General features: G+C 30.6%; 2 protein-coding genes across 17 annotated transcripts; both read right to left on the bottom strand.

Moving 5' to 3' along the window:
* Positions 1-613: 613 nt before the first annotated feature.
* LOC107918450 (autophagy-related protein 8C-like) lies at positions 614-2,673 on the bottom strand. Its single transcript, XM_041109764.1, has 6 exons — positions 2,537-2,673; positions 2,358-2,406; positions 2,002-2,057; positions 1,852-1,904; positions 1,006-1,124; positions 614-918 (listed from the first exon to the last, which is right to left on the bottom strand). The coding sequence occupies exons 2-6, from the start codon at positions 2,392-2,394 to the stop codon at positions 797-799; spliced, it is 387 nt and encodes a 128-aa protein (XP_040965698.1). The 5' UTR covers positions 2,395-2,406; positions 2,537-2,673; the 3' UTR covers positions 614-796.
* Positions 2,674-4,793: 2,120 nt separating this feature from the next.
* Positions 4,794-10,332, bottom strand: LOC107944833 (DNA-directed RNA polymerases I and III subunit rpac1). Of its 16 annotated transcripts, none has more exons than XM_041109760.1 (13): positions 10,192-10,332; positions 9,759-9,914; positions 9,285-9,470; positions 9,014-9,143; positions 8,835-8,915; positions 7,821-8,038; positions 6,928-7,142; positions 6,499-6,580; positions 6,120-6,242; positions 5,701-5,832; positions 5,489-5,602; positions 5,314-5,382; positions 4,794-5,211 (listed from the first exon to the last, which is right to left on the bottom strand). In XM_041109760.1, exons 1-6 carry the CDS (start codon positions 10,198-10,200, stop codon positions 8,022-8,024), a joined length of 579 nt encoding a protein of 192 aa, XP_040965694.1. In that variant the 5' UTR covers positions 10,201-10,332; the 3' UTR covers positions 4,794-5,211; positions 5,314-5,382; positions 5,489-5,602; positions 5,701-5,832; positions 6,120-6,242; positions 6,499-6,580; positions 6,928-7,142; positions 7,821-8,021. The 16 variants fall into 16 exon arrangements, with proteins under 16 accessions (XP_040965694.1, XP_040965683.1, XP_040965689.1 ...); XM_041109749.1 differs by having other exon boundaries at positions 7,098-7,142; XM_041109755.1 differs by having other exon boundaries at positions 7,098-8,038.
* Positions 10,333-15,922: the final 5,590 nt, after the last annotated feature.

Raw genomic sequence — 15,922 nt, 5'->3', positions numbered from 1 at the left:
AAATATATTTTAAGATTCTAAATTATTAATTATATATTTACATTAACAGTTCTAACTTAAAATTTTTCTTCTCATTAATTAAAACACATTATATTTTCATAATATTACAAATATATTATATTTCAAAAAATATATATACACTAAAAACTAGGCGAGCTTGCAAACCCAACACATTTTTAATTTTGTAATATGTTATTTTTATTTTTATGAAATTTATCACGGAAAAATTAAATATTAAAAATATAATACTAGAATATAAATATTTATAAAATATAATAAGCTGTCCATGTTTCAAATTTTTCATAGAACACAAATTATATAAATTTATTGATATTAGAAAACATATGGGCAGCCTACCATTACAGATATAAAATGGATTTGATAGAATTTGAGGATATACTTTGGATCGAGCTTGAGAAAGCTTGTAGAGTGTTCACATCATATATAGGCAGGACCCAAATCCAACCCACCATGGACACCGTCGAACCCCAATAAATCTTTGGATGCACCATAAGTAATTCCCAGACTAAAATTTCATCAAGATAAACTATATCTAATTGGCATTCAGATTCAGCTACTTACATATTCCAAAGTGCCAAGGCACACATCCATATCAAAGCAAACTTTGCTTAATCCATATATATTAGTTACCAACTTCAGAAGAAATGGTCAAAGGAGGCCATTTAACACAGAATATTGAACTAATAATATAAGCAAGACAACATCCACCTACAACTAACACAGAGCAAAGAGGATTTACATCTTAAACTAATTTTATTTTTTTCGCAAGCCATACTCACATGGATATATCTTGATCATGTGCCTCAATGATCCCAAATGTGTTTTCACCGCTGTAAGTCATGTAAAGAAAACCATCTTCGTCCTTGTTTTCCTCGTATATGGCAGACAACATAGCAGCTGCACAGACATGATGACACACCGTTTAACAAAACAAGAAACACGGAAATTAAGACAAGAGTGGGAGACCTACAAGGTTCAACTCACCAGTTGGGGGTAGAATGTTCTTCACGAAAATGAATATAGCCTTCTCAGGACTGAGCTTAATCCTCTTCCGTACAACATAGACAAATTGGCCAACTGTTAGATCAGCAGGAACCAGATATCTGCATTAATCCCAAGGGAAACCTTTAGTTTCAAAGGAAGCAAAGGTGAAATACAGCCGAGAAATGGAGAATCAGTGTTCAAAAATTGGAATCAGGTTCCAAAAGGTAAACATAGAAGGATCATATCAAAAACACCATCTTGTCGAAGAATATGCTTTACTCTACAAAATATAACAGTCACATCATATCGAATAAAATCATGTTAACTCAGAGCCAAATGGAAACAAAAAATAGATTAGGCAAAATTCAGTAGATCACATTGAAAGCATATCTAATTCAAGCATCAAATGAGATCATTTCTATGATATCTTTCCTTCCTCAAAAACCCCATATAGAAATGGTTACGAACTCAGAAATTCTTTCCTCTAATTCAAGTATCAAATGATATCATTTCTATGATATCTTTCCTCTAATTCAAGCATCAAATGAGATCATTTCTATGATATCTTTCCTTCCTCAAAAACCCCATATAGAAATGGTTACCAACTCAGAAATTCTTGGTTCGAATTAGTTAGAACCTAAGGAATCCACAACTCAAAAGTAGAGAAGTCAAGAACCAAATTCAGAACCACAGTACAAGAAAAAGATAACAAAAAGATTACCAGAAGAGATCACTTACATTTCAAAGCATTGATAAACTAATATCCAATAGCAACATTGCATATTTGAACAAATGTATGATCAAATTAATGTTCTTAAAGAAAACATGCAAAGAAAAATAACTGACTTTTTCTTATCAATCTCAGGTACATCAGTCTTCTCCGCCCTTTCAACAATCACCTACAACAAACAATCAAACAACAATGTGACTTTCTAATCATAGGAGAAAACAAACATGGGGCTGCATTGAAAAACAAAGCAACCAAACATTACATACCGGGATTCTGTCCGGATACTTTTCCCTAATCCGAGCAGCTTCAGCCTGCCTCCTTTCTGACACCAAAAATAGAAAAAGAGAAAAACTACACACTTTAACATCACAAATAAAACATGATAATCCTCACTTATTCGAAACCCTAATTATCTGATCGGTCTGTTCCCTAAATCGGGCGTTCAAAATAGTTTCTATTCTTGGAAAAACAACAACACTATAAAAATTAAGAATTTCAACAACAAAAAGAAATAAAAACTACAAGGGTTGACGTAGAATAATTGGGGAAAATAATGAAATTGGGGTTTCACGAGATCAAAATCAATTGATATATGAAAAATAGTTAAAAGAGAAGAACGAACCGAGGGGATGTTCCAACTTAAAGGAGCTCTTGGCCATAGTGATTAAAATCTGCAACCAAAACGAAAAACGAAACAATTCAATCAATCAAACATATAAAAATTACTTGATTAAAGTTTATAAGAAATATATATATATATATGAAAGAACAGATCAAGAGAGAAGGGGAGATGATCCATACCGATTGAGAGATAGGAGAGTGAGAGAGTGAATCTGGGTTTCTAAATAAAGAAAAAGCAGAAAATAATTGCTTTTTATTATTGTAGGAGGAATTTGGTTCGACAACACGTTGTAGAGTGCGATACGCCCAATGGCAAAGGCCCAAAGCCTAATTTTGATTAAGGTCTACATAAATCTATAATCTATAATTTATATACAACCACGAGTTTCGACTATCAAAATATCATTCATTTTCTCTTTTATTATTAAAAAATTATTACTTAAATAAAAGTATAATCATAAGATAAAAATAAATTTGTAGTCAAAATAATAAATATATAAAAGAAGTTATAAATATTTAATACTTAAATTTTTAAATTCTATAACCACATTCATTTATATATTTAACTTTACCCCACAAGACACTTATCACACCCTAAGTGAAATAATAATAATAAATAATAAATTAAATTGTAGTTAATATATTATTTCAATAAAATATTTAAATTTTATATAAAAATATGTTAATCATATTTTATTTAATGAAAATAATCTTTAATCAATGGAAATATATTTGTAAATTTTACCAAAGGTACAATTGAAAATTCATTAATTAATATTATTTATAAACTTTATTTTTTAATATAAAAAATAAAATATTATTTAAATTTAAATTGTTGTTAGAGGTGCCTCGAATGTTGTTATATAAAATTTTGACTGACAATTGAAATTGCTATAGAGAAATTTGACTACTGCAACAGATACTATGATTTGGTATGCTCAAATAATTGAAATATATGAATTCCATGGGCAGTGTCTTCTTGCTACAAATGAAAATAGTATGATATTTCCGTGACAAGAATAGTGAGAACTTTTAAAATAAGAACCATGAGAATCAAAATGATCTTAGTCGTTAGATCAAAATAAAACTAACACCACCCAATTTTTCCCTTCTTTTTTTATTCTTTTCACCCTGCATTTGTCGTCAAATTTAATTTTTTCTTGTAGACAAAATGGAATGGAAAGCAAGAGATTAAAGTTATTATAAGATTAATCAATTTGGGTAATTTTTTTTTAATGTTTGATCATTTCATTCTAAAAATTTTGAGATCTTTTTCTTGATTGATTTCAAGTATATCACAAGAAAAGTGAAACAAATACCTATTACTCAAATTGATTAATCTTAGTAACCCTAATATATTGCTTTTCATTCCAATTTTTTTTCGAAAAAGAAAAAGAAATTAAATCTGAAACCATATTACTTTAATCACTGGTGAAAAAAAGAAGGGATTCTATTTTAATAACAAGTAAGATAAATACAAAATCTAAAATTTAAAACCATTTATTTTGATCTAAATTCTCACTATGGTTATCATCTACATTTAATATTTAAAATCTTAAAATATTCTTATTAATATTTATAAGTAAAATTTAACTAAAGTAACTTTTTATTTAATAAATAGTAATTCGAGATTACCTGAGCCTTGCAATTTGGGGTTCTGATTCTGATAATTAAATCAAAGGGTGATATTTGGTAAAAGAAAAACCAAGAAAAAGTCAGATAATAGTTAAGAATTAAGAATGGGTAAAGGAATAAAAACATTTTTTAATACTTCCACTACACCAAAACAGGCTTTTAGCGGCTTTTTTAGCGCCGCTAAAAGTACTTGCGGCGCTTTGACAAGAGCCGCAAAAAACGCCGCTAATGACAGTGCCGCTAACTTTAGCGGCCTTTTTAGAAATAAACGCCGCTAAAGATCAGGACCTTTAGCGGCGCTTTTCTCACAAACGCCGCTATAGATCAAGACCTTTAACGGCGCCTTCCCACAAACGCCGCTATAGATCAGGATCTTTAGCGGCGCTTTTCCCACATACGCCGCTATAGATCAGGACCTTTAGCAGCGCTTTTCCCACAAACGCCGCTATAGATCAACGCTTTTCCCACGAACGGCGCTATAGATCAGGACCTTTAGCGACACTTTTCCCACAAACGCCACTATAGATCAAGACTTTTAGCAACGCTTTTCTCACAAATGCCGCTATAGATCAAGACCTTTAGCGACGCTTCTCTCACGAACACCGCTATAGATCATATTTTTATTAAATAAATTTTTGTAATAACAAATGGAAAGGTCAAATTTTATTTTGAATGTATTACTTTTCATTAACAATAAAAGTAAAATAAACTATAGTAATAAATTTCAACATTCACCTATAATAAATAAATTAACATAAACAATTAAATTTCCTAACAATAAATAAATAAATAAATTTCATTATACGGGAAAAGAACATATATTCCTTTCATTATTATATAACAAAAATCAGTACTACAAATACAGTTATTATACATACGCTTCCGTTTTCTTGCGGTGTTGAATTGATTGAACTCTACAAGTATGTATTACTGACCGGTGACAAAATTTTGGCTACCTTATTTCAATGTCCTCCTTATTTCCAGTCTAATAATAAAAACAACAGCACCTTAATTTTCCGTAGTGGTGAAACAACAAAAGAAAACTTTACTTATCACTCCATGTTTGACCAAAGAAAAATACCTCCATGGCTTCTTGCAAATCCTCAGTAGCATCTGCCTTCTTTGAGTAACTACATGGCAATCTTGCGGCCAAAATAGCTCTCTAATTTTTGTTCCTTCATGGCCTTTGGCGCATTGTCTGCTAGAAGCTTTGTTAAACCCTAATCATGAAATTCAAATGCCAAAACATCGATCAATATTTCAGATAAAGAAAACCCCAATTTAATTATTCAAAAAAAGTTAGAAACACTTAAAAAAATCACCTTAATACCCATATGCCCTTTCTGTTCAGCACCCTCAGCCATTAAAATAGCATCAACTGCCAACCTTACCTACAGTATTCGTATTGGATAACCAAGCTAGGTTACTGTCCAAGATGAAGAATATGTACTTCTGATTTTAAAATTATTTAAAAATAAAAAATGAGACAATCCATACCTTCTCAGGCAACTCCACAGATGGAAAAGGAAGATTTCAAGCAGCTAGGCAAAATGACTATTTTGTGAGTTTCTTCATATTCTAGTTCATTGTTGTCAAATCCACCATCAACACCTGTAAATCAAATTGCATGGATATTACTATTTAGCCACAACAGATAGTACTAAGGCAATACAATTATTCAGAAAACATTTGAAACTTCAAACTTTTACTTTTATCATTTTGTAGCTCTCACTTGGGTTCCAGATGCAGAGTCCAATAGGAACAAGACATGCAATAGCTCTAATTCTTTAAACGTGCTAGTAGGTGGATAAACTAGTTCCAACTTCTTTTATTAGCGACAACTGTAAATAATAGAAAATGTGAGCAGTTACAATTTATAGTCCTTCCCATAAAACATTATCAACCAGATCTCAAGCAGACATGTAAGAGTTGTGTAATTATGGATATACGACTTTTCGCAATACAATATGTAAAGCTTTTCCATTGCATAATTCAATTCGAATTCGAATTCGCATTCTACTTAGACTAATACCATGGCTCTAAACTCAATAATGGGATTTAAATTACAGACTGTGATAAAATATAGTACTTTGCATTTGTAAATGAAAGGATTTAACTTCTCGTTTACCTGTGATCGAGTTCGAATAACTTGAAAAAAAATTTCTGCACACCTCATAAGGCATCATGACCAGCCAACGAAGAAAAAATGAGGTTATACAAAGACTTCACACCAATTATAAAGGATGCATACCTGAAATGGATATGTAACAAGAATGGCAGCAAGTTTAGAAGATCCACCCAGCACAGCATAATCAAATGAATTTTTTACATCAACTGGTTATGAGCTTGATTAAACCATGTATAATAATTGACAGGCACATAATACATGTAGACAAATGCGGGCATGCTACCAGTCACGAGCCTGTACATCAACTAGTATATGCCCTACCAACATTTAGCATAAAGTAAAATCAAAGTTCAAATAAACAGAAACTTCATCTACTTACCAACAAATTACCAGCACATTAAGCATATAATGACTTCCTAATTATGCTGTTCTATTTTCAGACAAACTCCATGTAGAGTATTCTGCAGAACAGGGACGAAGCCATGAACTTTGTATGAGGGAGCTAAAGCTAAAAAATTTTAGGAGCAGCCAAAAATATAATTTTTCCATTTATCCAAGGGGTAAAAGGCTTAAATTTACAATATTAATATTTAGGAGAGACTAAAAATGAAAATTTCCCATTTAACCAAGGGGCCATGGATCCTGATTAAGACTGGAAAAAAATGGACTTCCTTCCAGATAAAATAAGGAAAAAAAAGTTATAAAATATTATACATCAAAATAATCATTAATGACTTGAGTATATTTGTGAAATAATTACTCATCATTTTTTTTCTTTTTCTGGCTTTGGACCTACTCTCTTTATTACCTTATCACAAAAACGAATCCGTCTCTCACACTTTTATAGGATCTCTCACAGTCCACTCGTTGCCATATGGTTTTCATGCAATCTTCTTTAAATTTTGACCCTTTGTTTGCAGTAAAAATCCCCCACCATAATGGTAAATTATAAATGTTCAGTGAGTATCTTTACAATACCTAGGATTCTTCAAGGACTTAACTACAAGAGGGATCAAATCACCCCTGCACATTAGAACAAGGAACAGAATGCATTAGTCAAATTAAATCTAAGACACCCGATTCTCTAGTCTTAATTTCTAGTCAGATAACCAAGTAAGAATTGGAGGCTTACAGCATACTCGGGTATAAAAAGTCAAATTGAAAGCTAAAATGTTATTGGAGGGTCAAATAAATTACTATGCCTATAGAATTATAATCTTCCAAATATATCAGGTTATCATACTTCAAATATAACTTTTACAAAAAAACCCTTCTAAAATAGGTAAATATATATATGCGGGAGGGGAAACAAAGGAGAAAAGCAAAATAACAGAAATGACAGCATCAGCAAGCCTGTATATCAAAGCATGCGCAACCCTTACCCAACATCTAAAATTATGTGCAATTATGTTATGTAGGATCAGAGACAAAAATGCTTTTTACAAAGTTCGGGGCCAACAGATAACCCTTCTGTTGTTAACATAAATCTTAACCAAAAACACATATATTGTATATATATACTCCTATGATCACAAAAAGAGGAAAATGGCTTCAGCTATATAGCATGTAGTAGTAGTCTTTCAAACCACAGCGCTGTACATATGTGCAACTATACCAATATCAAATAAGTTGATCATTCTCATGTACCTTTGCCAGAATGTTTAGCCCCAGAGGTTAAATTGGAAGATATGCAAGACTTACCACCTTCACTAAGCAACAAGTTTTTCATCTCTTTGTAACTCTGAAGTTCCTCTAATGCATCCGCCGTTGTCATTGATGCGACAAGCCTAGAAGATGTAATAATTGAAGAAGCATCATATTCAACAGTCACAGCCTCTGTGTTCTGATTTTGCTCTTGGATGTTGTTATTCCACATTATGTCTTCTACCGCATGTTCATACACTAGATATTTTTGTCACCTTATAAAAAAAACCTAACGCCGTTAGTGTTCTAGGATAATTTGTATAGCATCTAACAAATATAAGTATTAAATTGGACAAAAAAATGCTTAGGTACCAAATTAAGAATATGTACTGAAATGAACCCAAAAAACTTAAGTACTAAATTAAAAAAATCAAACACCAAATTAAAAAAAATTAATAACAAATTAGAAAAATAAAATAATTAAGAGTACAAAAATGAAAGAAACATATTATATATGTAATAGAAGCATAAAATAATTATTTTCTAGTACAAATAATAATTTTTTATCAGAAATAAACATAAAATCTATCTATTAGTTTTATATTTAAGATTGTAATAGAAGCACTATCAATAAGATAATTATTTTTATATTATATTATATTATATCATATCATATCATATCATATCATATCATATCATATCATATCATATCATATCATATCATATTATATCATATTATATCATATTATATCATATTATATTATATTATATTATATTATATTATATTATATTGATTGGTTTTATAGATTTAAAAAATTTATAATTAACACAAAACACTAATTCTTAATTGATATTTTTTTAAAATATATAATTATTTTATGCTTCTATTACATATATAATATGTTTCTTTCATTTTTGTACTCTTAATCATCTTCATCATGATTAAATGCATCTGATTTAACTGCATTATTATACATCATTAGAAACAAGGCAAAGCTATAAAGGGAAGACCTATTAATTTCATTTAAGTAAAAAGGTTTCATGTTTCACTGATAAAGCCCAAAACCGTACCTGTAATACGTGGACTACCTCTTTTACACTGAACATGGAGTTTGGAAACAATGGTGTTCTTTTCATTTGGCTGATCATTTTCTACAATTGAAAGAGACAAAAGTAAAGAATTACCAAGTGCCCCAAGGGTAAACTCCATAAATTCAGAAAAACCATCAACCAAAAAGAATGAATTAAACCTGAAAGATAATCAAAAAGCCTTGGGTCAACACGGATTGGAACGAGGCCCAACCTATGAGCAAGAACTTCATCTTGGATTATTGATGTTTTGTTTGCAATGAGAACTTTTTCAATTGCCATTGTAGGAATCTGCAAGTACAATCAGTTCTATCAGTACCAGCACAGACATTATGCTGCAAGCTAACATAGCTAGCATATGATAGCATGCAATAACGTCATTAACATAGCATATGTTAGCACTGAAAAGAGGTAGACCAAAAAGTTACAGACCTCAGCTATAAGGATCCTCCTGAATGAATTGGCAATAGCTGCATCAATAACGATCATATCAAACTCCATGTCATCTTCATTGAGGCGAACCACTTCAACTCTAAAGTTGTTAGAGAATCGATCAAGTCGTGAACTATTATCAATTCCCATCGATGCATAAGCGCCAGAATATTGAATACTCTCAGTCTACAAGCAACAAAAGCCCCCAAAACATAAGACGTTTAATTATAATACAAAAAAGAGACCCACAAATTTCAGAACCTTAAGAACAGAACAAGACAGATGATACAAAGAAACTAACCCAAACCCCAAATAAGGAAAAAGGCTCCATTTTTTTTAATTACCCAATTAAACAACCCCAAGAAACCACTGTTTCTTAACACTCCATATACGAATAAAAAGGGTGTTCATGAAAAAATTTCAACTGAAGATGTGTGCTTTAGGGGATAAAAAAAGGGGGTAAGAGAGAAATACATGGATAGGGGCGTCCTTATTGCATGAAACACGACTTCGTTGGAGTTCAAGATGCGGTGGAAGTTGACCTATTGGCACATCTGGCAAATCCCAGATTGAAAATTTCTTCTTTTCTTCTCCTGCCCCCTCTGCCATTGCTTTGTTGCTTAGATTTTGCTGTTAGGAATTTAGGGTTTAAATGGGAACATAAAAGAAAGGGGTTTTAGCTATGTAGACGACTGAGGAGAAACGCTTATGTTTAGGGATTTTGTTCTTTTCTCCTTGGGGTTGAGTGAGCAAAGAACTAATGAAACAGAACCAATTAACAACTAAATGAGCAGCGCAAAATTCCCCAGGAATACTTCCAGTAAATCCCGATCCCACCCACACAAATTCATCATGAAATTAAATCCTTAACCCATAACTTACTTGTTAAGAGTACTGCTAAACTTACCAAACACATTATCTTTTTTTTTTCCCTGCAAATACCGAACAGAATAGAAGTCTTTTTTGACAAAGGGAAAGCACAAAAGGAATTTCAAAAACCTTATCTGCTTTAGTAGCGGAGCTCCTTTAATTTGGAGATTTTAGGCGGAGAAATTTAGAAATAAAAGGCGCCTTTTTCTTAAATGATTTTTGCGGCGTTTTTATTAAAAACGCGGCTATTGCTTATCTTCACAAAAAATTATGTTATTTTGAATAAAATGATACCGTTTTGTTTTGTTAAAATTTTTTATTTTGTATATTAAATAATAACTATTTTAATATTTTAAGTAAGCAAATTTGAAATTTTTTTGAGGGAAAGTAAAATTCAAATTAAACTACTTTTTTATAAATTATATAAAAAATGAGATAAATTGAAATATAAATATGTAAACATTTGGATAAAAATTTAATTTTAAATTTACATTTAAAAAACAAAATAATAATAATAAAAGAAAAAAACAAAATCAAGGTGACCAATAATATTGTATGTTGTTAAACAAATACACCCATCAAACTTTCTTTTTATAGTATAAGCTCGAGCTTAGATAATTAAATTATCAAATATGCACATGAAGCATTCTTTTTTCTTGTTTACATTCCCTTAATTAATTTTCTTGTTTACATTCCCTTAATTAATTTCAACATGTAAGCTTTAATTTGTTGACTTAAAAGCATCTTAAATCTTAATTAATACTTTGGATTGACCCAAATTGAGTCGAGATCAATTTTATGTCTAAACTCGACTCTTGAAAAGGATTACTAAAAATTTTCATATTTGAATTTAAATGGAAAATTGTTATTAAATAAAAGATAATTACAATTTCATAGTTCAAATTTAAAACTCAATATATTTATTTATCAATTTTTTTAAATCTAATATTTAAATATATCAAATGGTTTAAACCATTTAATCTAAATTTAGATTAAATATTTTTAAATATAAAAACATTAATTAATTGTATAAATTTTCATCATTTAATAAATCTAAAGTAAACCTTAAATCCTAAACCATTTAATATATATAAAATTGATCTATTATCTCTTAAATAATTTAAACTATCTCTTAAACCCCTATCTCCTAAATCATAAATCATAAAACATAAACCCTAAACCCCTAACCCCTCTTTTATAATTATATAAAAACTTAACTAATATATAAATTAAAAAATACTAATTAATCTAAACCTTAAACCCTAACCCGACCTTGAATCTCTAAACCTTAAATCACTAACTCTTAACCTCTAACCCCTAACCCCAAATCCCAAACCCTTAACCCCAAATCTCTAACCCTAAACCCTAAACCCAAAACCCCAAACCCATAACTACTAACCCCTAAACCTTATTTAATATATAAATTTAAAAACACTAATTAATCTAAACCCTAAACCCTAACCCAAATCCCTAATCCCTAACCACTAACCCCTAAATCACAACCCTTAAACCAGAATCCCTAATTCCATAATCTATAAACCTTAAAATTGTAAATCCTAAACCGACCTTAAATCCTAAATTAATTAACCATATACCCTAAACCATATATATTAAACCCTAAACTATAATGATAATTAATTAAATATTTTAAAATTAATACTATCGTATCTTTTACAATTAAATATGAAATTATTTAATATATAAATTAAAAATCAATTAGTCATGTACCCTAAAAATATTTAAATTATTTTAAATAATAGTATTTTAAAATTTCCATTTTTAACAAATATTTTTCTATGTTTTTTATTTGAAATTATTTCTACGTGTCATTATTTCAAATTTAACCATTTTTAAAAAAATATTCTGTTAAAAATAAATTGAATTTTAATTAATATAAATAAACAAAATAAATAGTAAATAGACAGATAAAATGTTTTTGCGGCGCTTTTTCAAAAACGCCGCTAAAGCTCCGAAAGGTTGAAAACGGTGCCGTTGGGCTTAGGTTTTTAGCGGCGTTTTTCAAAAAAATGCCGCTAATGCTCATTTTTGGCGGCGTTTTCCTGAAAGCGCCGCTAATGCTCAGTCTTTAGCGGCGTTTTATTTAAAGCGCCGCTAATACTTGATTTTTAGCGGCGTTTTTTGTCCAAACGCCACTAAAAGCGCCACTAAAAGCCTGTTTTGGTGTAGTGTTCATTAATTTAAGAAGGGTTTTGTGCAGCCCCATCAAAGTCAACAAAAACTGTGGCAGGTTTTTAAATTTTAGAGATTTTTAAAATATTTTAGGAATTTTTTTTTGGTTTTTTACACAAATAATATAAAAATTTAAAATAATACTAAAATAATACAACCATTTTATTATGTACCAAAATGGTACAAACAGTAAAAAAAAACTGACAGAAGTGACAGGACCCTGGTCGACGGTCTGCCACAGGCGACACCCCAGCCCGTATTTTTTGTCTTTAGGACCATTATAATGGTCTCCAAAGTGGCAAAATAAAGCTGCAGGAAAGAAGAAGAAAATAAAAAGAGAAGAGAAGAAGAAGAAGAAGAGGAAGGAGGCCTAGAAGGAAGAAAAAGAGAAGGAGAAGAAGAAGAGGGAGGGAAGGAAAAAGAAAGGAAAAAAAAAAGAAAGGTAATTATTTTTTTAATAGAGTAAGTAATGGTATAAAAGAAATTTGTTTATTTTTGTTGTTATTATTATAATGTGATTGGTTTTGATTTAATTGAGATTTAATTTTAAATTTATTTTTTTGCAAGGTATTATTTGATTAAAAAGAGATATTAAGGTATGTTTATATTTACCTATATTTTTTCATTCATTCATAATTTAATTTTAATTTTTATGTTATGTACATTCTATGTTTTATTATTTATGTTATGTTCATAATATGTCTTATTATTTTATTATTAATGTTATTATTTATTTATTATTTATGTTTTATTATTTATGTTATGTACATTCTATGTTTTATTATTTTATTTAATTTATTTGTTAAGTGTGTTTTATGTTGATTAGATATATTTTTTATGAAATTTATTTAGCATGTTGTAATGAGATTTTTTTACAAAAATAGTATTAAAAATAAAATTTCTTAAAAATATGTTTATGAAAAAATAAAATACAAAAAGAAATAAAAAATGAAAATAGTATATTTACTGAAAGTAATAAAATCCGAAAAAAAGAAAAATACGAACAAAGGGCCAAAATAAGGGTTTTTTACTAAATTTATATAAAAAAACACACTAAAATAATACATTTCAAACATTATGTACTAAAATAATATAAAATAATAAAATACGAAAATAGTATATTTTTTGAAAGTAATAAAATCTGAAAATAAAAAAAATATGAACAAATGGCCAAAATAAGGGTTTTTTACTAAATTTATATAAAAATACACTAAAATAATGCATTTCAAACATTATGTACTAAAATAATATAAAATAATAAAATACGAAAATAACATTTTTTTAAAGTAATAAAATATGAAAATAAGAAAAATACGAACAAATGGCCAAAATAAGGGGTTTTTACTAAATTTATATAAAAAAACACACTAAATTAATACATTTCAAACTTTATGTACTAAAATAATATAAAATAATAAAATATGAAAATAATATATTTTTTGAAAGTAATAAAATAAGAAAAATCTGAAAATAAGAAAAATACATTGAAATTAAAAACAGAAATTTGTTTTGAAGTTGCATGCATCGCAATGGCTCGATTGATTAACGACGATCCTCACATATCTGATGCATCTAATAATATAATAATATATTATTATTTGTTAATCACGGGTTCTATTAAAAATGGATATACGTAATATATAGAAATAAATCATTTATCCTAATATTTATTTTCTGTAATTTAACACTATCAGAGCTCGTACCGCATATTAAGGGGCCGGGTGAATGGTATAGGATATCCCCCGGATGAACGAATGATGCCCTACTTGGAACAAGCTAGATTCGGGTCAACAGCATTGATTTGGACGTTCGACTTGCCATACAATTTAATATCTGCACTAGTGGAGCGGTGGCGCCCGGAGACCCACACTTTTCATTTTCCGTGTGGGGAGTGCACAATGACTTTAGAGGATGTTGCACTGTAGCTTAGGCTCCCAATCGACGGGAGTCCCGTAACAGGAGTCCCGTAACGAGAGTAAGTGCATTTGCTAAGTTGACTGCACTATGTTATAGCCTACTAGGAGACTCGCCCGACGATGATGAGTCAAATTTTTCGGGCTTGAAATTTACATGGCTGAAAGGCAAATTTGGACACTTATCAGCTAATGCCACTGAAAGAGAGTTGATGTGCGCTGCTCGAGCGTACATCATGCATATTATAGGGGGAGTACTGATGCCCGATTCAAACAACAAGGTTTATATCATGCACTTACCTCTATTAGCTGATTTGAGTAATGTTCGCTCGTATAGCTGGGGCTCCACACATGGACAATGAAGTGTTTCGAACCTCCTACATTTGCACTGTCTATTTCGGAGATTAGCTCCATAGGACCTAAGTGGTATACTAGGTCGACGATCGATGGTCTCCGTAACTCGAAATGTTTCCAGGCGTCGTGAATATATTTCTACATTCATCGACCTCGCCATCAGACAGTTTACAACAATTGCATCCCTGACATCTTCGACAAACACGTGTCCCGCCTCCATCTGGTCAACTTGTTGCTGACACATTCTTGGCATCAAGGTAGCAAACCTATAGAATGTAGCCGAGAAGACAGATGCAATCGGAAGATGTCGTGTTTTCAACAACATAGGGTTGACCCCCTCCACTAAGTTTGTGGTCATTTGACCATGACGAGAGCCCTCGTCAAAACTTTAAGCCCATTACCACGGCTCCATTGTACCCAATCACTGTCAGAAAGATGTGTTCATTTGACCCTCCATGTCACTCTCAAGTCGAATCATTCTTTGGCGGAAATTGTAATGACCCATTTTTAGTAAATCAAAATAGTGGTTTCGTAACCACAAATCCGAGCTAGAAATAAAATTTATTTTAATATTGTGGTATGGTCTATATTATGATAGAAAGGTTGCATGAAATTTTTGATAATAAAATTTTATTGATTATATGGTAAAATTAATTTAAATGGATTAAATAAAAAAATGCATTTCCGGGACTCCGTTCCGGTAAATCGAAATAAAATTTTATTATCAAAATTTTCATGCAACCTTTGTATCATAATATAGACCATACCACAATATTAAAATAAATTTTCATTCTAGCTCAGATTTGGGGTTACGAAACCACTATTTCGATTTACTGAAAATGGGTCATTACAACTCTTCCCCCCTTAAGGATTTTCGTCCTCGAAAATCTTACCAGTAAAGAGGTTTGGGTATTGTTTCCTCATTGCTTCCTCCGATTCCCAAGTAGCCTCTTCAATTCCATGTCGTTGCCAAAGAACTTTCACTAGATCTATCTTTTTGTTTCTTAGTTCTTTTGTCTCCCGTGCCAAAATTTTAATCGGTTCTTCACTGTAAGTCATATCGGGCTGAATCTCAATCTCTGTCGGAAAAATAACATGTAAGGATTTGACCGATACTGTCGTAACATGGATACATGGAAAACATTATGAATTCTATCAAGTTATGGCGGCAAAGCTAACCGGTATGCAACAGGTCCAATCCGTTCAGTAATCTCATATGGGCCGATGAACTGTGGCCTCAATTTACCTTTACAACCAAACCGAAGGACTTTTTTCCAAGGTGATACTTTCAAGAATACCTTATCGCCAACC

Source organism: Gossypium hirsutum, chromosome D13 (assembly GCF_007990345.1).
Source record: "Gossypium hirsutum isolate 1008001.06 chromosome D13, Gossypium_hirsutum_v2.1, whole genome shotgun sequence".
NCBI classification, from domain to species: Eukaryota; Viridiplantae; Streptophyta; class Magnoliopsida; order Malvales; family Malvaceae; genus Gossypium; species Gossypium hirsutum.
This window is presented reverse-complemented; position numbering and strand designations above follow the sequence as displayed.

Coding starts and splice junctions, on each gene's coding strand:
- LOC107944833 (XM_041109750.1), bottom strand. Junction 9,471..9,758: donor ATAAGGACGCCCCTATCCAT/GTATTTCTCTCT, acceptor TGTTGCTTGTAG/ACTGAGAGTATTCAATATTC. Junction 8,916..9,013: donor GCTTTTTGATTATCTTTCAG/GTTTAATTCATT, acceptor TTTCAATTGTAG/AAAATGATCAGCCAAATGAA.
- LOC107918450 (XM_041109764.1), bottom strand. CDS start 2,394: ATGGCCAAGAGCTCCTTTAAGTTGGAACATCCCCTCG. Junction 1,125..1,851: donor CCTGAGATTGATAAGAAAAA/GTCAGTTATTTT, acceptor GGATTAATGCAG/ATATCTGGTTCCTGCTGATC. Junction 919..1,005: donor GAACATTCTACCCCCAACTG/GTGAGTTGAACC, acceptor ATGTCTGTGCAG/CTGCTATGTTGTCTGCCATA.